A 23,407-nucleotide genomic window follows, 5' to 3' on the forward strand; every position below is an offset into this window, starting at 1 on the left:
ATACTCCTTCAATATAGGTATTTTTTTTTACCTTAATAATATAATCATCTATAACACAATAACTTTGTCCGCGTAACACTATTTTTTCATTATGATTCCAAAAAATAATACTACAAATAATAAAAAATACCTCTTATAAAAGTAAAAAGTAAAAAAAAGTAAAATGTTCTACTCATTGCAAAAAGTTACAAAGTCAAAATGACAAACAACGCACCGTATTATTTTTGTCAGCACATCTTTTATATTAATATAATACAAATACAACATATGAGTTAACAACACATTCTATAATCACATAAAATAGACAGACATTTGATTTTAGTACATAATATACTTTTATACAACACCCATATAATTCTGAATAAACATCACATGTGTTGTGTGTAATAATAACATGTGCTGTTTCTGTATATTATAAGTGCTGAAAAATTAGCACCGTAACTATTCCCTATATTTTGACACAATTTTCTATACCATACATAGAAAAATCAATTTACCTAAAAATATTTAGATTAAGAGATATTAATAGTTTATGTGTGCAGGACCCGTCTTGACTTTCGAAAGGTTTGGACCAAAAAAAAATATGGGTCCCAAAATATATATAAAGAATATATTCTTATTTATTATAAAATATAAATAATTAAATAAAATAATTTTCTAAGATTTTTAGATGAAAAATAGTTATAAAAAAACATTTTTTAATGTTTTAGACAGATAGGATTTAAACTTAGCCCCGATATTAAAAACTAATCTCTATACCACCAAACTAGAATAATTATTTATTTATATATATCAAATAAATTATTTATATATTAAATTATATATATATATATAACATAAATTTATAATGGACCTGGGCGCGCCAGGGTATGTGTGATATATAGTGTAAGAACGTATTATCTAAACTATTCTCGAAAGTATAATGTGATTTTGAAATAATTTTATTTTCTCAAATAAATAAATAACGAGGTACATGACCTTTAATATCTGTTTACTTTTGATTTGAATTTAAATTATTATTTAAATATAATTTAATTTGATATTTATAAGAATAAATAATTTTTATGTCTATTTGGACATTATAGTCTGAAAAATAGTAATTTTGATTTGAAAAATAAACTCTTAATATTGCATAATCACTACAAAAAAAAATATCAGTTTTGTAACAACATTTTTTCGTTCTTAAATCCATTTTTTCCGTTACTAATGATATTAGAGATGGAATTAGGAATGAAATTACGTTAGCTACGTGAACTTTAGGAACGGAATTCCGTTACAAATATACTTTTTTTTTTTTTTTTTTTTTTTGTAGTGAATACATTTAATAATAACTTATACAGAATATTTAAAATAATTCTCATAACTATTTATCATTCTATAGACTAGTACAATTTCTAAAGATCAAAATATTTTTCATAACTTGCTTACTTTATTTTAAAATATTGATCACATTATTTATAATTTTTCTCTTAATTACTAAAAGCATTATATTAAATTCTTCTTTTTTATCATTCTTTTTAAAAGAAAATTATACTCTATTAGTCTGCTTCTAAAAATAACATTAAAAATATCTTTATATTTTTTATTATATAGTGTTTATTCAAAGTATTACATATACTATTTATTTATAGTACATAAAACAATCAAATTTAATTAACATATATATATATAATTAATTAAAGAGCTCATAATGATAATATATATACATATAGGGTTGTTGCGTGCAATAATTTTTTGGAATCATGTTTTCAAAAAATATATTTTATATTATTTATGCAATTTTCTGTAACATATAAAAAATAAATTATTTTTTTTAAATATTTATTAAAAAAATAAAAAATAAAATATTTAATTAAAAATAATATATTTTATATTGTAAAATCAATTTCTCAGAGCACGTAGTAAGACTTGGTCAAGTCATGATGGATTGGCAAGTGGCTTCTGTTTTTCCATGGCCACTAGGGTGTGTTTGTTTGTGTGTATACTTCTTGAGTTTGAAAATATTTTTAGTAGTAACAAGTTGAATTTAAATAATTTTTTAATGTGATATAAATAGCCGTTTGACGTGATATTTTAAATATGAAATAGATTTATAGTATAATATATATGTATAAAAAAATATAATAGTTTGATTTGATATTTTTTTTAAAAAAAAAATATGAATAATAAAAATATACGTTGAAAACCCACGAAAAGAACTCAACTTTAAGGTGTTGAGATGCATATATGTGATAATAAAAAATGACCAATGCCCAAAGTAGATTCGATCATACTCAATAATCTTATATATTGATCCAACGATTCGATTATTTGTATGAAGTCTAGCTTTATATACCCTAAACCTTAAGTAGACCATAATGTCTGTCCTCCTAATTCATGTCTTCTTCCTCGTTGTCTTGCAACTAATTTTCGTCACTTATGTCACTCCATCCCGATCCCAATTCCACCAATGCCCTCCTTCTTCCTGCGGCAACATCACGCGCATAAGCTACCCTTTTCGACTCAGCACTGATCCTTCCCATTGCGGATTCAACCGCATCAATTTCCAGCTCGATTGCCATAATAACCAGACACTTCTCAATTTCCAAGGACAAGATTTTGCAACGAGGCAATACAGATCAACGACGCTTTTGGTGCTAAGTATCAATTATGAACAAGAGCGGATAAGGGTAGTCGACCCTGCTTGCATCAATATCAATACCAATACGCCGGGAGACCTCTCCTCCTGTAGTAGCCAATCATACTATTTTGGTGTTTCCTACGACGTCTACAACAATATAATAACTACCCCCTTAAACAAAGAAGCAGCATTCATTCATTGTTTGTCGTCCGCTATTGCGAACGATAATAATAATAATTATGTTAGAGCCCCTTTCTTTGGCAACACAACAAAAACCATCCATTTTGGAAATTCTTCCCGATTCTATAGTTATGTCGTGCTTGGAGATCCTTATCAATTATCTTTGTCGGATTTAGAAGAGTCTTGCACGGTGGATAAGGTGCTTTTGGTGTCCGCGCGCTCGTCTATTACCAATAAGTCATCGTTCATCGATATTTACGAGGCCTTGGCTTATGGGTTTGAGCTTTCATGGTGGAGAGTCTATTCTGAAGGTTGTTGGCTGGAGGTTCCCTATTTCACCTTAGCTCCCAATCACATTGTGACGGAAAGATGTTGTTCATATGATTACTCATCTTTTCGTAAGTGTCACTTAATTGATGTCTACTTCATATTTTACTACTCTGTCCGTCTCAAATAAAATATACAATTTTCTCTCTTATTGTATCACTTAATTATCAAATTATCTCATTTAAAAGAATTATAAATTGTCAAACCATATTGTTTAATTCCATTCTATACCTCAAATTTATTTGATTTTACACTTTAATTCATGATTATAACTTATTATAGACGATACTTTTTATCACTTATGGTCAATAATTTAGAAATAAGTAGCAGTTATACTTTATCATAATTATAGTTTTCTTTTCAAATTGTATATGCTCATTATATACTAATTTGAAATTTTGCAGGTAGATATCTTCATAAACTTCAATGTACTTTTCTCAGATCCAATCTACTTTGGAATCTTGTGAGCTTTTCTTCTAGAATTTTTATATATTTTTATACTTTAATTTTATATATTTTTGTTTACAGGGACAATGGTTACGGTTCTTTGGACAATTGGTAAGATTGGATTTTTTTTAAAAAATCATTTTATAACTAATGTTTAAACGATGTTTTAAGGATAAAATTGCAAAAAATATTCTACACTTATACCATATTATCACTTTTGTCCTGTATTTATCTCTCTGCCAAAATATATCTCACATGTTTATAAAAATCGCTATTTATGTCCTTTGCCCGCGCGTCACATTCACTTACGCACAATCACGTGCGGCCACACGCGGCCAAATGATAGAAATAACGACTTTTGTAAACATGTGAGATAAATACAAGACAAAAGTGATAATGAGGTATACGTGTAGGATATTTTTTGCAATTTTTCCATGTTTTAAGTTATTATCTATGCATTTGAATGAATTTTCAAGTTGCTTTGGCTTTTATAATTTTGTTTTATATAAAATAATTTTTGATGTTATATGTTAAATAAATGTATACACTCAATTGATGGGAATAGAATGAGTTTAAATGCAAAAATATATTTAATTGTAAATTGTGCAATGCAAAAACATATTGAAAAGTTGAAAGATTGTCATTTTTTTCTAAACAAATTAACCATGAGATTGCAAACGATTCTTCCTATTTGATATATATATATATATATATTTTCACGAAATAATGTAGGTGAGATCTTATCTATAAGACTTGCAATTGGGTTTGTGGTTGGATTTCCTCTTCTATTGTGGTTGGTGGTCCATAAATGGAGAAGACGCCATTTATGCATGGATACAAATGTTGAAAAGTTTTTACAAGATCAACATGATTTTGCACCCATAAAATACAGTTACTCGGATGTCAAGAAAATGACGAGCAATTTTAACGAAAAATTGGGTGAAGGAGGCTATGGAACTGTCTATAAAGGAAAGCTTCGAAGTGGTCTTTATGTGGCGGTAAAGATGTTAGACCAAACCATAGCCGGGGTCGAAGAATTCATCAATGAAGTTGGCACAATCGGGCGAATCCACCATGTCAATGTAGTGCATCTCGTTGGGTTTTGTATCGAACGCTCAAAGTATGCTTTGGTATATGAGTTTCTTCCTAATGGTTCCCTCGATAGATATATCTTCAACGAACAAAGTTTAGGAGTGCTCGCCTTGACGCTCGACAAAATGTTTGAAATTGCACTTGGAGTGGCGCGTGGAATTGGATATTTGCATCATGGTTGTGATATGCAAATCCTACACTTTGACATCAAACCTCACAACATACTACTCGACGAGAATTTCAATCCAAAGATATCTGATTTCGGGCTTGCAAGATTGCACCCCACCAATGAGAGCTTCATAAATTTAACGGGTGCAAGAGGAACGATGGGATACATGGCACCCGAGATGTTCTACAAAAACATGGGCGGCATATCTTACAAGGCCGATATATATAGCTTTGGAATGATGTTGATGGAAATGGCGGGAAAAAAGAAAATCATGAATGACTTGGTTGAAGAAAGGAATCGAATCTACTTCCCGATGTGGATATATGACCAACTATGTGCAGGAAAGGACATCGAGATGAAAGATGCAAGCGAAGAGGAAAAAAGAATGGTGAAAAAGATTATGATAGTCGCAATGTGGTGCATACAAATGAGACCATCCGATCAACTTCCTATCAACAAAGTAATAGAAATGCTTGAAAGTGAGTCCGAACCACGGATGCCTTCAAGACCATTTGCAGCGCCGCGTGAGATAGAAGCCGAAACGGATGATCATGGAACTCAAACTTATCTTGTAGATTGCATCAACTTAGATTTACTTCAAAGTTGAGCATTGTGGTATGTGTTCTCTCTCTCTATCAATCTGATTTGAATGCGTGTTAATCGACTTTTTGCTTGTTGCTTGTATGTTATGAATGGTTGTTATGGTTGTTTTCGTTACTTATGTTGTGACTTTTTAACTTTAAAAAGTCACGAAAATTATATCATGACAATATCTGTATTAATTTAAAATGTTGCAAGTATTTTGGTTTTTTTTTCAACTTAAAATAGTCACGAAAAAAAATTGTGACAATTTTTGTGACGAAATTGTCAAAAGACACGGAATAAAAATATTTTTGACATTTTCGTTACATAAGTCCTTACTTTAAATACTCACAAGAATTTATTTGTAACTTTTTCTGCAAATATTACCCACGAAACAGTCAAAATAAAAAGTTGTGACATAAATTTATCACGAAATTACTCTCTATGATTTTTAATTATCGACAAAATCTGCGATAAATTTATGCAATTATCAACATTTTTTCTGGCAGTAACCATTCAAGAAGATGTTATGTTGCCTTTGTCGTTATTTAGTCTAAGTTTGCAATTATTCATATTTGAGATTGTAATATTTAGATAATGTTTGGAATTATTACATTCTGCATATAACATTGCTATGACCTTCTTTCTTGCTTGCTTCATTTTTTGTGAAGAAAAATATTACTCATTTCATCCCAAATAATTATGTTAGTTTATTTATTTATTTATTTATTTATTTTTGTCTGTTAAACTTATGCATAATCTATTTATACTAAACAACTTTATTCACCCTCGGTTCAACTCGTTATGTTAATGAATGAACTCGAACTTATTCGTGCTAAAATTAAATTAATATTCTATATGTTAAGAAGAAATCCAGGCATCCAACCGATCACCAATTGTAGAGTGGTCCTTCACCCTTATATATTAGGGAGTTCCATACATTTAGCAACGTGGGACAATATTCAATACAATATTTAATAAATATATCTTTAATATTATATATAATTCTAATTTGTTTATAAATATATTAATAAATTATTATTATTATTATTAATTGAATTTAACATTAAATAAAATAAAAAAAATTAACAAGCTGAGCCAAACACAAACAAATTAATTGTTTAACTAGTCAAAGGTTAAAACATAAATAAATAAATAAATAAAAATAAAAATTCAGCTCGTAACTTTCAACTAATGAATACGAAACAACCTCGAGTCCCTAATGGCCAAGCTCAAACATACATCAAACCTCAACTCAGTTCGGCTCATTAACACCTTCATTCACCTACGATTTTATTATATTTACTTTATCAAATAATAATCACTTTGTTCGACAAGAACAGCGGCAACCGTTCCTGAGGCGGCGGCTCATCAGACTGCTTCTCCGGGCAGCTCGATGCGGTCCCTAATAGTGCCGGCTCCGAACAACGTTGACCTTCTCAATTCTCCGATCTTCTTTTCCCAACAGGAACTCAAAATTTTGAACGACTTTTCTTTCTCCTCGAGCACCGGCGAAAGGGACTGAGGTGTCTCAAGGTCTTAAATGGTCCATGGTAATCACGTTTTAATGTGAGCTCGGCCGGTACTCTAATATTTTATATTATTTATATGGCCGCGGCTACAATGCTGAAATGTAACCGTGTGCTAACGGACCGCACATAGTATAACCACATACAACACACAACATACATTAATATAATACAAATATAGCACATGAACTAACATAACATAATATGTTCTCACAGAGCACATACAAATTATTGATTTTAGCACATAACATACTCTCATACAACACACGTTGTAGTTATGAACAAACAACACATGTCTTTATTACGAACAACATTTGTTATATGTAATAAAAGCATGTGTCATTTCTATATTTTACATGTGCTGCACAGTGTTGATTTTCCAAATCCAGCACGGTAACCCTTCCCTATTTATATATACATTCCTTTCCATCCTGACTCACATTACTTTGAGCAAGTCTTTAGTGCTGATTTTACTCCATTTTTATACTTTTCAGTTGAGAATAAAGAGGTGATAAAGAGGAGGTTCTACAGGTATGAACATGGTGATTATGATGCTCCCTCTGAATCTTCTTCATCTGACTCTGAAGTGGAGGTAGAGGCCACTGATGAAACAGAATATGAAGAAGAAGAGGAGGAGGAGGAGGAGGGAGATGAGGAGAATGAAAATGCTGTTGTAAGGCGAAAGGGAGAAACTTCTTCTTCTGGTTTGTGAAGCATTCTTATGATCTGTGCTATGCATACTTGATCATTGTGATCATATATCTATTTATTTGTCAATTCTTCTGGTTGAAAAACACTTTCACCAGTAATTCCATGGACGTTACTTGATGTAGGTATATTATTTGATTAGATTGTTTTCTTTGATTTTTCTTGGTATATTCTAAAAGCTTAGATTGTGATAACTAGACTGTTAATAATGTAACCTATGTTTTTGCCAAGGTTATTTTATTTGTATTCGCTTCTTCAGGTTACGAGAGCGAGGATAGTTCAGCAAATGAAGTCAATCTTGATTCATCAGGTTAAATCAGTTCTCATCTTCTTGTTTCTGTTACAGCTTTTGGGAAAGTTCATAACAAATTCCATTTTTTAATTTTTGATGTAATTCTGATTGGACCAAATAATGTATAGTTTCTATAGTTCTCCTTACAGTATGTATAAATATTTGAACTTTCACTAGAAGGAATGCGTTCTTCAGTGATCTTCTTGATAAGTAATGCTGCAGTACCATTCTCTTTGACATGAATATTGATATTGTAAATGAATTCATCCTTCTCCTAATGATATCGTTTGCAACATGGTTTCTTTGTTGATTTAACATATAATACATTGTTATCATTTTGTTTGGCATCGATAGTGACTAGGAATTTGTCTTTTATTCATGCCATTGGTTACTCATCAGCTTGACATATGTAAGGCTGGACTACCTACTACTACCTTAACTGTAATTTAGACGTGCTTTTCCCATCACTTGCTGCAGAAGATGTATACATATTAATTCATATTAAATGTACTCGACACTGCAAAAGTTTGTTTAAATTGCGAGTCGATTCAAATGTGGACACTCAATTATCAGGGGAAACATCTTTCATTTTTATTTCCATGAATGTAGAAGATTAGTGCGGGAATGGTTTTAGGATTTAATAGAACATCTGAAAACTAACAAGAGAGCGATTTTGAGGATAAGCTGATACATAATATATGGATTTTGCAAAGTTCTATTTCTTAATTTTATTTCCTTGAAACACTCTATTGGTGCATGGTATAACTATTGCCTCATATTTTGTGATGCAAATGTTTTTCACAGTTCTAAAATCTTCCTGATCCGAAAAATAGCATAATTTGGCAGGTATGGCCTCAAGTGATGATGATGTTGGAGCTCAAAATGGTGCTGGAGCTTTTGCTACTGATGAAGTCGACAATGTGTTTGGCAAAGCACCACATGGTCCCGAAAAAGATGAGAGCCCCTTCGATGTGAAAGATTGTGTCGTAAAATGCAAATCAGTTTTCAAGTGCAGGCTCTGCCCTAGGATTGTCTGCTTGTCCGAGGAGACACTAAAGGCTCATCTAAGCTCCAAGGCAAGTATATAATATCTTTTATAATCACGCTCATTGTGGCTATTGTGGGGTTGAACTTAATGCACTCTTGAGGTAGTCGATGACATTAGTTTTTTGTCCCCTTTCTAGCGACATGCCCAGTCTGAGAAATTGTATAAAGAAGGGAGGCTTAAGGTTATGCTCAACAGTGAGGGACGGATCGAGGTTGAGATTCATCATGATAATGATGATACAAATACAGTTTCTATGAAGGTATATATATAGATTATATTACGATTGAGCAGATAGGTTTACTCCCAACTCCTTTGTTCTGTTATTCACTACTTTCGAACACAATAACCTTAACAGAGTCCAACTAAATCGAAGAAAAAGGGCAAAGGGCAATGGAAACAGAGGAAGAGATCAAAATAGGTATTAAGCACCATACTATTGTCGAGATGTAACCCCGAAGGCCAACAATGCATAACACAGTTTCATAAATAACGTACAGGATACAAGGTCGGGTAAAGCGAGGCAATCAGAGAAACGAGGGAAGAGGCAGAAGAAGGAATGATGGTGATGACGACGACGGCTATTCTGCCTTCCGATTTTTGTTTAGGTAAATTTTGTGCAAGACAAAAAACTAAAATACAATCAGACAATCTTTGCTTTTCTCTGATTATGTTTTCAATTTTGCCCGAATCCTAAATGAGTTAAGCCTTATGATACACAAAATTTGAAATCATAGCATGTTCTTAGATTAAGGAGGCCTTCCGACTTGTTAGGGCTAGAGGGGGTCAGGGTGACCATCGTGATGATGCACCCGCTCATCTAGATCTAAATGATGATTCAGGTATTTAGGAAGAAGTTTAAATATGAACATTATTATTTACTTCATTAAGGTCTTAAGTGTTTTTGTTATATTGTAGGCTCCGCCACTTTTTTTTTTCCTGAAACTTATAAATGTGTGTGATATATTGTAGGCACACCATCACGAGTACATAATTCAATTCCCATAGATGCAGAAACTTCTAGTAAGTTTCAAATGTAATTTAGTAATTCATATTGATATTAATTCTTAATATGTTCATTGTAGGTTCCGCTCCACCTTAAGCTTCATCATCCACTACTAGAGCGCAGTGTTCTATCATCAATCAAAGTGACAGCAGGTTTGGAATTATTTGAATTAAATGGTTCTTTTTGTTTGATTGAAAAGTATTGTTGTAATTTTAATATAATTATCTTTGCATTAATATTTCAGCTTTTTGTGGACACCTAAGGTAACTAGTAAATTTTGTAAATTATCTTTTTCATGTATCTGTTTTTAGATTCGATTTGGTTCAAATTTTTTGTAGATACTGCAAATATGTTTGATTAAACAAAAAATTGGTTAATCAAAACTTTTGGTTTGACGAGAATCACAATTTCGAGTATTTGTTCGATTTGATTCGAATATTAAATAATTGGATATTTACAAATAATCAAACGGTGACCATCCCTTCAAAGAAATCAATAAATATTCTTGGGGCAGCGCCAAAGAGGTTTTTCCTCCTGCTCCAATACTGCATAGGAACAGCAGACAATATTTATAGGAAATAAACACATTTATCATAATGGAAAATCAATTAAATTCAATGTTATATTGTATTTTCCCGTTATTAAACTTAAAAAAGAAAAAAAAAAAAGAAATTAGAAAATTTTAAAAATCTCTAAATTATGAAAATTGAGAAATTGAAATAGTGAACCATAAAATGTTCTTAATTATGAAACTAATAATTGATGGATATTTAACAAATGAATGCTGGTAAGCCATAGCGTGCTACTAACTGCCATGTTTTTCTTCACCGTAACCATTCCGCTAAAATATGTATAGACAAGTCTAAATTACACATTAGGCTGAGGTCGAGTCATGTCACGTATGTATTTGTTTTTATTTTATTGACTTCCAAAATTGATACTTACTCGGTCTTGCAATAAAACAAAACAACAACAATAAATAAATAAAATGAATTACAAAATTTTAAATGAAAAATAAATCAAATTTTATACCTATTTTCATATGTAATATCATGTCCAGCAATTATTTCATTTAACAATAATAATAAAGCCAGTAAGAAATGGATAGTGATGTAAGGATGAACTTGTGACTGTAATGTTATAATTTAAATTCGGATCCCTCCCGGTCTTGTCCCAAGTAAACATATTAACACAAATATCATAATATATATATATATATATGCATCTATAGTTTTGAAAATGTTTTAACCAAGTCTTTACCATTCAACTCATTTGTAGATATTGTCCATTTCTCAAGTGATTCGCACCACATATATTAATTTATTTTTACGTAATTCAACATTATAATTTTGAAATAAAATTCAGCACACATAATCTATTCCATAAAACAATCAAAAATTTAATTAAAGAGCTGATAATGATAATATATATGACTTGGTCAGTTCATCAGGATTGGTTTGCTGTCCTGTCCTGTCCTGTCCTGTCCTGTCCTTGTTTTTCCATGGCGACCTCGGTTGCATTGAATATAGATATATATATATATATACACACACATATACATACATGTAATAATTAAAATGATCGATATTCGATTATTTATATGAAGTCTAACTAAACCCTAAACCTTAAGTAGACCATAATGTCTGTCCTCCTAATTCATGTCTTCTTCCTTGTTGTCTTGCAACTAATTTTCGTCACTTATGTCACTCCATCCCGATCCCAATTCCACCAATGCCCTCCTTCTTCCTGCGGCAACATCACGCGCATAAGCTACCCTTTTCGACTCAGCACTGATCCTTCCCATTGCAGATTCAACGGCATCAATTTCCAGCTCGATTGCCATAATAACCAGACACTTCTCAATTTCCAAGGACAAGATTTTGCAACAAGGCAATACAGATCAACGACGATTTTGGTGCTAAGTATCAATTATGAACAAGAGCGGATAAGGGTAGTCGACCCTGCTTGCATCAATATCAATACCAATACGCCGGGAGACCTCTCCTCCTGTAGTAGCCCATCATACTATTTTGGTGTTTCCTACGACGTCTACAACAATATAATAACTACCCCCTTAAACAAAGAAGCAGCATTCATTCATTGTTTGTCGTCCGCTATTGCGAACGATAATAATAATAATAATAATTATGTTAGAGCCCCTTTCTTTGGCAACACAACAAAAACCATCCATTTTGGAAAATCTTCCCGATTCTATAGTTATGTCGTGCTTGATGATCCTTATCAATTATCTTTGTCGGATTTAGAAGAGTCTTGCACGGTGGATAAGGTGCTTTTGGTGTCCGCGCGCTCGTCTATTACCAATAAGTCATCGTTCATCGATATTTACGAGGCCTTGGCTTATGGGTTTGAGCTTTCATGGAGGAGAGTCGATTCTGGAGGTTGTTGGCTGGAGGTTCCCTATTTCACCTTAGCTCCCAATCACATTGTGACGGAAAGATGTTGTTTGTATGGTATCTTACCTTGTAAGTGTCACTTAATTAATGTCTACTTCATATATATTTTACTACTCCCTCCTCCGTCTCAAATACTCTGCTAAATTTCTTTTTTGTTTGTCTCTAACATTCTACGATATTTTTTAAATAAGAAATAATTAAATATATTTAATCTTATCCCACATTTTATTTCATCACATCAATCAAATAAAACATACGCTTTTCTCTCTCGTCATATCAATTAATTTTCAAATTATCTCATTTAATACTATTCACCTGAATTTCCGTGCCGAAAACAATATTGCATCATGTTTGAGACGAAACCCATGAGATCACCTGTCCAAAAAACAAACAAACCCTATCTTCACAGGAGAGGGTTCTGTCCGGAACAGACGATCCCGTCTTGAGAGAGACAGAGGGAGTACTGTACAAATACACTTATTTTTAAAGAATTATAAATTGTTAAACGATATTGTTTAATTCCATTCTATACCTCAAATTTATTTGATTTTACACTTTAATTCATGATTATAACTTATTATAGACGATACTTTTCATCACTTATGGTCAATAATTTAGAAATAAGTAGCAGTTATACTTTATCATAATTATAGTTTTCTTTTCAAATTGTATGTGCTCATTATATACTAATTTGAAATTTTGCAGGTAAATATGTTCATAGACTTGAATATACTTTTCTCAGATCCAATCTACTTTGGAATCTTGTGAGCTTTTCTGTTTTTACAGGGACAATGGTTAGGGTTCTTTGGACAATTGGTAAGATTGGATTTTTTAAAAAAATCATTTTATAACTAATGTTTAAACGATGTTTTAAGGATGAAATTGCAAAAAATATCCTACATTTATACCATATTATCACTTTTGTCTTTTGTCTTGTATTTATCTCTTTGCCAAAATATATGCCACATGTTTATAAAAATCACTATTTATGTCCTTTGCCCGCGCGTCACATTCACACCACGCGTCCTTACGCACAATCACGTGCGGCCACACGCGGCCAAATGATAGAAATAACGACTTTTGTAAACATGTGAGATATATTTTGTCAGCAAGATAAATACAAGACAAAAGTGATAATGAGGTATACATATAGGATATTTTTGCAATTTTCCCATGTTTTAAGTTATTATCTATGCATTTAAATGAATTTTCAAGTTGCTTTGGCTTTTATAATTTTGTTTTATATAAAATAATTTTTGATGTTATATGTTAATTAAATGTATACACTCAATTGATGGGAATAGAATGAGTTTAAACGGAAAAATATATTTAATTGTAAATTGTGCAATGCAAAAACATATTGAAAAGTTGAAAGATTGTCATTTTTTTCTAAACAAATTAACCATGAGATTGCAAACAATTCTTCCTATTTGATATACATATATATATATATATATTTTCACGAAATAATGTAGGTGAGATCTTATCTGTAAGATTGGCAATTGGATTTATGGTTGGATTTCCTCTTCTATTGTGGTTGGTGATCCATAAATGGAGAAGACGCCATTTATGCAATGATACAAATATTGAAAAGTTTTTACAAGATCAACATGATTTTGCACCCATAAAATACAGTTACTCGGATGTCAAGAAAATGACGAGCAATTTTAACGAAAAATTGGGTGAAGGAGGCTATGGAACTGTCTATAAAGGAAAGCTTCGAAGTGGTCTTTATGTGGCGGTAAAGATGTTAGACCAAACCATAGCCGGGGTCGAAGAATTCATCAATGAAGTTGGCACAATCGGGCGAATCCACCATGTCAATGTAGTTCATCTCGTTGGGTTTTGTATCGAACGCTCAAAGTATGCTTTGGTATATGAGTTTCTTCCTAATGGTTCCCTCGATAGATATATCTTCAACGAACAAAGTTTAGGAGTGCTCGCCTTGACGCTCGACAAAATGTTTGAAATTGCACTTGGAGTGGCGCGTGGAATTGGATATTTGCATCATGGTTGTGATATGCAAATCCTACACTTTGACATCAAACCTCACAACAACATACTACTCGACGAGAATTTCAATCCAAAGATATCTGATTTCGGGCTTGCAAGATTGCACCCCACCAACGAGAGCTTCATAAATTTAACGGGCGCAAGAGGAACGATGGGATACATGGCACCCGAGATTTTCTATAGAAACATGGGCGGCATATCTTACAAGGCCGATATATATAGCTTTGGAATGATGTTGATGGAAATGGCGGGAAAAAAGAAAATCATGAATGACTTGGTTGAAGAAAGGAATCGAATGTACTTCCCGATGTGGATATATGACCAACTATGTGCAGGAAAGGACATCGAGATGAAAGATGCAAGCGAAGAGGAAAAAAGAATGGTGAAAAAGATTATGATAGTCGCAATGTGGTGCATACAAATGAGACCATCCGATCGACTTCCTATCAACAAAGTAATAGAAATGCTTGAAAGTGAGTCCGAACCACGGATGCCTTCAAGACCATTTGCAGCGCCGCGTGAGATAGAAGCCGAAACGGATGATCATGGAACTCAAACTTATCTTGTAGATTGCATCAACTTAGATTTACTTCAAAGTTGAACATTTCGGCTTGTTTACAGCTTTAAGAATGATTGAAGTGCTCATTAGAGTTAATCAGTGATTGCTATGAGTTCTATTAGTATAGTAAGAGCATGCAGGTTGTTATTATGTAAAAGTGAGTTCATATAATTGTGCATGAGATTTAGAGTTTTTTAACAAGAGGAGCCGAATATAATTTTAAATATTTTTGTTCGTTATGTTTGTAAACAAAGGTTCGTGCTCGTTTGTTAAATATTCGAGTTTATTTGTATTGTTTAAGTTTGGTTCGTTAAGAAATTTTATTGTTCAAGTTTGTGTTTAGGTCGAATAAGTTCGTTTGAGCTTTGATTTGATAGATATGATATTTTATTTGATTTTATAATGTATATAGTATTTTATTTATTTTTTAATTAATAATCTTATATATTAATCTTCTAATTAAACATTTGCAAACATGACTCAGACTGCTTTGTTAACAAAATAAGTATTTAATATTTAAAATATAACACGTATACAATTATATATATATATATCTATAAAACAATATCCAATAATTATTACACTTCAAAACATATCAAAACCCAAAATATAAATGATTAAAAACACTCAACCCTTAAGGCCTACATAGCTGCAATATACTATTAGCTATTGTAAAAACTAACAAAATATATATTTATCTAATATATTCCACAAAAACTTCTGGGTCCTTTCAGATAAAAATTTTGAAAGTTTTTGAGTTTTAAAATTTTTTGAAAATAGTAAAAGATTGTATATTTAATATGATATTTTTTAAAAAGTTAATAATACCAAAAAAATCAAAAGTATATCAACACAAACAAAATTTTTATTCAAAACATCTTATTAAATTCTAAATCATAACGTTAAACTTACATCTAAGATCGAAGAAAGAGTTCTCAAATTGTATTATTATTATTAATATTATTATATTATTCAATTGACTACAAAGTCTAGGGAAGGCAATATAGGACAACAATTTTGTAAATTAATAAATATAAATTAGAGTGGACTCACAAGAGTCATGGATCAAGTCAAGAAGTGAAAAATAATTGATTAGGAATTATAAATATTTGTCCATATTTTATTATTATATTGATGTGACACTCGGGCCAGCAAGTCAAAATTGTACTCCCTCCGTTTCAAACACTTGCAATATTTCATTTTTGGTATGTCGCAAATACCTTGCAACATTTACAAAATAAGAACTAATTAATATATTAATTTTAATTTCTACCCAACATTTTATCCCGTCACATCATCCAAATAAAAAATAAAATATATATTTTTCTCTCATCATATCACCTAATTTCTGAATTATTCTACTTAATACTACTTACTAAAAACCGGTGCCAAAAGTAAATATTACACCTTGTTTAGAACAGAACAGAGGGAAACTAATAGATCAATAAAAATCCTTCGAGTGCGCTTTAGTAATATTAACTACTTCTATAAAGAATTATATAGGAAAAATCATAGCATTGACATATTTTAATTTTCAATTTGGTTTATGGTTGGAAATTTAGTTCGGTTAATTGGAATGACTTATTTTAGTTTACGAATGAATTACAATTAAATGCAATATATATATATATATATTTGATTGAAAATATAATTTGAAAATATTGATTGAAGTATTTTATAAATCATATCTTAATAAATACCCCTTCAATACAGGTATATATATATATTTTTTACATAATAATATAATTATCTATAACACAATAATTTTGTTCATCCAACATTAGGGCTGAACATTCGGACTTTCGGTTTGGATTTTGCCAAATTCGAACCGATTCGAAAATTCGAAATTTTTGAAAAAATCAATCCGAATCGAACTGAAATAATCGAAATTCGAAAATTCAAAATTCGAACTAAAAAATCCGAACCAAACGAAAAATCCAAAATTTTAAATATTTTAATTATTTTTTTAATTTGTAAATTTCTTTTATATTTTATAATTATTTTATAATATTAAATATATATAATATATAAAAGTAGATAGATTAAAATATAATTAATAATTTTGAGTTTTTTTTATATAAAATATAATTTTTCTAATAAAATATTAAATATATAATAAAAAATATTAAAATGCTATATTTCGGATTTCAGATTGGTTCGAATTTTAATTATACCGATCCGATCCGATCCGAAAATCCAAAATTTATCAAAAATTCAATCCGAACCAATCCGAAAATCCCAAAATTCGAACCAAATTTTATATTTCGATTTGATTTGGATCGGATTTTCGGATTTCGGATATTTTGCTCACCATTACCCAACACTATTTTTTCATTATGATTCAAAAAAATAATACTACAAATACTACAAAATACTTCTTATAAAAGTAAAAAAAAAAAAAAAAAAAAAAAGTTCAAATACTCATTACAAAAAGTTACAAAGTCAAAATAACAAACGAGTGTACCGTATTATTTCTGTCAACACATTTTTTATTAATAATGATACAAATACAACACACACTACCAAAAAATAATATATTTGTAACGGAATTCTGTCCCTAAAGTTCACGTAGCCAACGTAATTTCATTTCTAATTCCGTCTCTAATGTCATTAGTAACACAAAAAGTAGATTTAGAGACAAAAAAATTTTGTTACAAAAATAATTTTTTCTTGTACTGACATGAATTAACAATCCATGCTATAATCATATAAAATACACGACAGTTGATTTTAGTACTCCATCCGTCCCAAACAAAGTGCAACATTTATTTTTGGCACGAGTTTTTAGGTGGGTAGTATTAAGTATAATAATTTAGAAATTGGGTGATGTGATGGAGAGTGAAATATATATTTTATTTTTTTTATTTGGATGATGTGAGGGGGATAAAGTGTGGGGTAGAGATTATGTATAATTAATTATTTCCTATTTTGGAAATGTTGCAGGGTGTTTGAGACATATCAAAAGGAAATGTTGCACGGTGTTTGGGACGGAGGAGTATATAATATAGTTTTATACAACGTCCATATAATTCTGAACAAACATCACATGTGTTGTGTTATAAGAACATGTGTTGTTTCTATATATTATAAGTGCTGAAAAATCAGCACCGTGCTTAATCTTCTAAATTAGCACCGTAACTATTCCCTATATTTTGACACAATTTTCTATACCATACATAAAATTCAATTTATCTAAAAGTATATATAATTAGCATAAATTGATATCAAATAAAGATAGGTGGATTTTAAATATATATATATATATATATATACATATTATTCATTAAGAGTGATAAAATAGAATACTCCTTTATCCGAAATGCATGTATTCTTTTACTTTTCGTCTATAGATTAAGATATTAATAGTTTATGTGTGTAGGCCCGGTCTTGACTTTGGAAGGGTTCGAGCCACAAATATATAGGCCCCAATATATTATATAAAATATATTTTTATTTATAATAAAATATAAATAAAATAATTTTTTAAGATTTTTAGATGAAAATAGTTATAAAAAATATTTTTTAATGTTTGAGACACATAGGATTTAAACTTAGACTAATATTAAAAATTAAACTTAGACTAATATTAAAATTAATCCCTGTTTACCACGCCGGTGGAGGGTATGTGTGATATATAGTTTAAGAATGTATTATCTAAAATATTCTCGAAAGTATATAATGTGATTTTGAAATAATTTTATTTTCTAAAATAAATAAATAAGGAAGTACTTAATATCTTTTTACTTTTGATTTGAATTTAAATTATTATTTAAATATAATTTAATTTGATATTTATAAGAATAAATAATTTGTGTTTATTTGGACATTATAGCCTGAAAATAGTAATTTTGATTTGAAAAATAAACTCTTAATATTGCATAATCACTACAAAAAAATATATATATATCAGTTTTTGTAACAATATTTTTTCGTTCTTAAATCCACTTTTTCCGTTACTAATGATATTAGAGACGGAATTAGGAATGGAATTATCGTTAGCTACGTGAACTTTAGGAACATAATTCCGTTACAAGTATACTTTTTTTTTTTTTTTTTTGTAGTGAATACATTTAATAATAACTTATACAGAATATTTAAAATAATTCTCATAACTATTTATCATTCTATAGACTAGTACAATTTCTAAAGATCAAAATATTTTTCATAACTTGCTTACTTTATTTTAAATATTGATCATATTATTTATAATTTTTCTCTTAATTACTAAAAGCATTATATTAAATTCTTCTTTTTTATCATTCTTTTTAAAAGAAAATTATACTCTATTAGTCTGCTTCTAAAAATAACATTAAAAAATATTTTTATATTTTTTATTATATAGTGTTTATTCAAAGTATTACATATACTATTTATTTATAGTACAAAAACAATCAAATTAATTAACATATATATATATATAATTAATTAAAGAGCTCATAATGATAATATATATACATATAGGGTTTGTTTGCGGGCAATAATTTTTTGGAATCACGTTTTCAAAAAATAATATTTTTATTTTTATATTTTTTGTGCAATTTTCTGTAACATATAAAAAAAAATTATTATTTTTAAATATTTATTAAAAAAAAAAAAATAAAATATTTAATTAAAAATAATATATTTTATATTGTAAAATCAATTTCTCAGAGCACGTAGTAAGACTTGGTCAAGTCATGATGGATTGGCAAGTGGCTTCTGTTTTTCCATGGCCACTAGGGTGTGTTTGTTTGTGTGTATACTTCTTGAGTTTGAAAATATTTTTAGTAGTAACAAGATGAATTTAAATAATTTTTTAATGTGATATAAATAGACGTTTGACGTGATATTTTAAATATGAAATAGATTTATAGTATAATATATATGTATAAAAAATATAATAGTTTGATTTGATATTTTTTTTTTAAAAAAAATATGAATAATAAAAATATACGTTGAAAACCCACGAAAAGAACTCAACTTTAAGGTGTTGAGATGCGTATATGTGATAATAAAAAATGACCAATGCCCAAAGTAGATTCGATCATACTCAATAATCTTATATATTGATCCAACGATTCGATTAATTGTATGAAGTCTAGCTTTATAAACCCTAAACCTTAATAAGACCATAATGTCTGTCCTCCTAATTCATGTCTTCTTCCTCGTTGTCTTGCAACTAATTTTCGTCACTTATGTCACTCCATCCCGATCCCAATTCCACCAATGCCCTCCTTCTTCCTGCGGCAACATCACGCGCATAAGCCACCCTTTTCGACTCAGCACTGATCCTTCCCATTGCGGATTCGACGACATCAATTTCCAGCTCGATTGCCGTAATAACCAGACACTTCTCAATTTCCAAGGACAAGATTTTGCAACTAGGGAATACAGATCAACGACGCTTTTGGTGCTAAGTATCAATTATGAACAAGAGCGGATAAGGGTAGTCGACCCCGCTTGCTTCAATAATAATATCAATATCAATATGCCCGGAGACCTCTCCTCCTGTAATAGCCAAGCATACTATTTTCGTGATTCCTACAGCTTCTACAGCGATGGAATAAGTACGGTCCCGTTAAACAAAGCAGCAGCATTCATTCATTGTTTGTCGTCCCCTATTGCGAACGATAATAATAATAATAATAATTATGTTAGAGCCCCTTTCTTTGGCAACACAACAAAAACCATCCATTTTGGAAATTCTTCCCAATTCCATAGTTATGTCGTGCTTGGAGATCCTTATCTATCTTTGTCGTATTTAGAGGAGTCTTGCACGGTGGATAAGGTGCTTTTGGTGTCCGCGCGCTCGTCTATTACCAATAAATCATCGTTCATCGATATTTACAAGGCCTTGGCTTATGGGTTAGAGCTTTCATGGAGGAGAGTCTATTCTGAAGGTTGTTGGCTGGAGGTTCCCTATTTCATCTTAGCTCCCAATCACATTGTGACGGAAAGATGTTGTTCATATCGTTACTCATCTTTTCGTTGTAAGTGTCACTTAATTGATGTCTACTTCATATTTTACTACTCTGTCCGTCTCAAATAAAATATACAATTTTCTCTCTTATTGTATCACTTAATTATCAAATTATCTCATTTAAAAGAATTATAAATTGTCAAACCATATTGTTTAATTCCATTCTATACCTCAAATTTATTTGATTTTACACTTTAATTCATGATTATAACTTATTATAGACTATACTTTTTATCACTTATGATCAATAATTTAGAAATAAGTAGCAGTTATACTTTATCATAATTATAGTTTTCTTTTCAAATTGTATATGCTCATTATATACTAATTTGAAATTTTGCAGGTAGATATCTTAATAGACTTCAATGTACTTTTCTCAGATCCAATCTACTTTGGAATCTTGTGAGCTTTTCTTCTAGAATTTTTATATATTTTTATACTTTAATTTTTATATATTTTTGTTTACAGGGATAATGATTACGGTTCATTGGACAATTGGTAAGATTGGATTTTTTTTAAAAAATCATTTTATAACTAATGTTTAAACGATGTTTTAAGGATAAAATTGCAAAATATATTCTACACTTATACCATATTATCACTTTTGTCCTGTATCTATCTTTCTGCCAAAATATATCTCACATGTTTATAAAAATCGCTATTTATGTCCTTTGCCCGCGCGTCACATTCACACCACGCGCCCTTACGCACAATCACGTGCGGCCACACGCGGCCAAATGATAGAAATAACGACTTTTGTAAACATGTGAGATATATTTTGTCAGCAAGATAAATACCAGACAAAAGTGATAATGAGGTATACATGTAGGATATTTTTGCAATTTTCCCATGTTTTAAGTTATTATCTATGCATCTGAATGAATTTTCAAGGTGCTTTGGCTTTTATAATTTTGTTTTATATAAAATAATTTTTGATGTTATGTGTTAAATAAATGTATACACTCAATTGGTAGGAATAGAATGAGTTTAAACGGAAAAATATATTTAATTGTAAATTGTGCAATGCAAAATCATATTGAAAAGTTGACAGACATGTCATTTTTTTCTAAACAAATTAACCATAAGATTGCAAACAATTCTTCCTATTTGATATATATATATATATATATTTTCACGAAATAATGTAGGTGAGATCTTATCTATAAGACTTGCAATTGGGTTTGTGGTTGGATTTCCTCTTCTATTGTGGTTGGTGATCCATAAATGGAGAAGACGCCATTTATGCATGGATACAAATGTTGAAAAGTTTTTACAAGATCAACATGATTTTGCACCCATAAAATACAGTTACGCGGATGTCAAGAAAATGACGAGCAATTTTAACGAAAAATTGGGTGAAGGAGGCTATGGAACTGTCTATAAAGGAAAGCTTCGAAGTGGTCTTTATGTGGCGGTAAAGATGTTAGACCAAACCATAGCCGGGGTCGAAGAATTCATCAATGAAGTTGGCACAATCGGGCGAATCCACCATGTCAATGTAGTGCATCTCGTTGGGTTTTGTATCGAACGCTCAAAGTATGCTTTGGTATATGAGTTTCTTCCTAATGGTTCCCTCGATAGATATATCTTCAACGAACAAAGTTTAGGAGTGCTCGCCTTGACGCTCGACAAAATGTTTGAAATTGCACTTGGAGTGGCGCGTGGAATTGGATATTTGCATCATGGTTGTGATATGCGAATCCTACACTTTGATATCAAACCTCACAACATACTACTCGACGAGAATTTCAATCCAAAGATATCTGATTTCGGGCTTGCAAGATTGCACCCCACCAACGAGAGCTTCATAAATTTAACGGGTGCAAGAGGAACAATGGGATACATGGCACCCGAGATGTTCTACAGAAACATGGGAGGTATATCTTACAAGGCTGATATATATAGCTTTGGAATGATGTTGATGGAAATGGCGGGGAAAAGGAAAATCACGAATCATTTGGTTGAAGAAACAACTCAAATCTACTTCCCGATGTGGATATATGACCAACTATGTGCAGGAAAGGACATCGAGATGAAAGATGCAAGCGAAGAGGAAAAAAGAATGGTGAAAAAGATTATGATAGTCGCAATGTGGTGCATACAAATGAGACCATCCGATCGACTTCCTATCAACAAAGTAATAGAAATGCTTGAAAGTGAGTCCGAACCACGGATGCCTTCAAGACCACTTGCAGCGCCGCGTGAGATAGAAGCCGAAACGGATGATCATGGAACTCAAACTTATCTTGTAGATTGCATCAACTTAGATTTACTTCAAAGTTGAGCATTGTGGTATGTAAACCCTCTCTCCCCCTCCCCTCTCTCTCAATGTGATTGAGTGTGTGTTAATTGTTTTTGGCTTGCATTCTAAGTCTACTTCGAGTTGATTGTGTTTGAATGATTTTTTTGAGTAACATGTGCTGCACCAAAACTCTTTCGAACACCTAAAATATGATTAATTCTCG

At 30.8% G+C, this 23,407-nt stretch overlaps 5 protein-coding genes and 1 long non-coding RNA gene across 6 annotated transcripts in view; 5 read left to right on the plus strand and 1 right to left on the minus strand.

The window, feature by feature from the left end:
- The first annotated feature begins 2,357 nt into the window (after positions 1-2,357).
- Positions 2,358-3,594, plus strand: LOC127243753 (uncharacterized). Its single transcript, XM_051263917.1, has 2 exons — positions 2,358-3,125; positions 3,532-3,594. The coding sequence occupies exons 1-2, from the start codon at positions 2,358-2,360 to the stop codon at positions 3,592-3,594; spliced, it is 831 nt and encodes a 276-aa protein (XP_051119874.1).
- Positions 3,593-7,966, plus strand: LOC127243917 (rust resistance kinase Lr10-like). Its single transcript, XM_051264157.1, has 4 exons — positions 3,593-3,685; positions 4,307-5,450; positions 7,441-7,650; positions 7,914-7,966. Exons 1-2 carry the CDS (start codon positions 3,661-3,663, stop codon positions 5,440-5,442), a joined length of 1,161 nt encoding a protein of 386 aa, XP_051120114.1. The 5' UTR covers positions 3,593-3,660; the 3' UTR covers positions 5,443-5,450; positions 7,441-7,650; positions 7,914-7,966.
- Positions 6,519-23,407, minus strand: part of LOC127243915 (ethylene-responsive transcription factor RAP2-7-like) — a 99,056-nt gene continuing 82,167 nt past the window's right edge. The window contains exon 9 of the mRNA XM_051264155.1: positions 6,519-7,061. The gene's annotated coding sequence lies outside the window, so the exon portion shown is untranslated. The remainder of the gene's footprint in view (positions 7,062-23,407) is intronic.
- LOC127243754 (uncharacterized) lies at positions 6,961-9,412 on the plus strand. Its single transcript, XM_051263919.1, has 6 exons — positions 6,961-6,970; positions 7,441-7,650; positions 7,914-7,964; positions 8,793-9,022; positions 9,131-9,253; positions 9,350-9,412. Exons 1-6 carry the CDS (start codon positions 6,961-6,963, stop codon positions 9,410-9,412), a joined length of 687 nt encoding a protein of 228 aa, XP_051119876.1.
- Positions 9,606-10,281, plus strand: LOC127243926 (uncharacterized). The gene is made up of 2 exons (XR_007837063.1): positions 9,606-10,014; positions 10,077-10,281. It is a non-coding gene; the product is annotated as an uncharacterized LOC127243926 (long non-coding RNA).
- Positions 11,576-23,313, plus strand: LOC127243908 (LEAF RUST 10 DISEASE-RESISTANCE LOCUS RECEPTOR-LIKE PROTEIN KINASE-like 2.3). Its single transcript, XM_051264137.1, has 5 exons — positions 11,576-12,284; positions 20,751-20,952; positions 21,286-21,309; positions 21,411-21,440; positions 22,091-23,313. The coding sequence occupies exons 1-5, from the start codon at positions 11,637-11,639 to the stop codon at positions 23,224-23,226; spliced, it is 2,040 nt and encodes a 679-aa protein (XP_051120094.1). The 5' UTR covers positions 11,576-11,636; the 3' UTR covers positions 23,227-23,313.

Source organism: Andrographis paniculata, unplaced genomic scaffold (genome assembly GCF_009805555.1).
Source record: "Andrographis paniculata isolate CXL003 unplaced genomic scaffold, ASM980555v1 Contig98END, whole genome shotgun sequence".
Lineage (NCBI taxonomy): Eukaryota > Viridiplantae > Streptophyta > Magnoliopsida > Lamiales > Acanthaceae > Andrographis > Andrographis paniculata.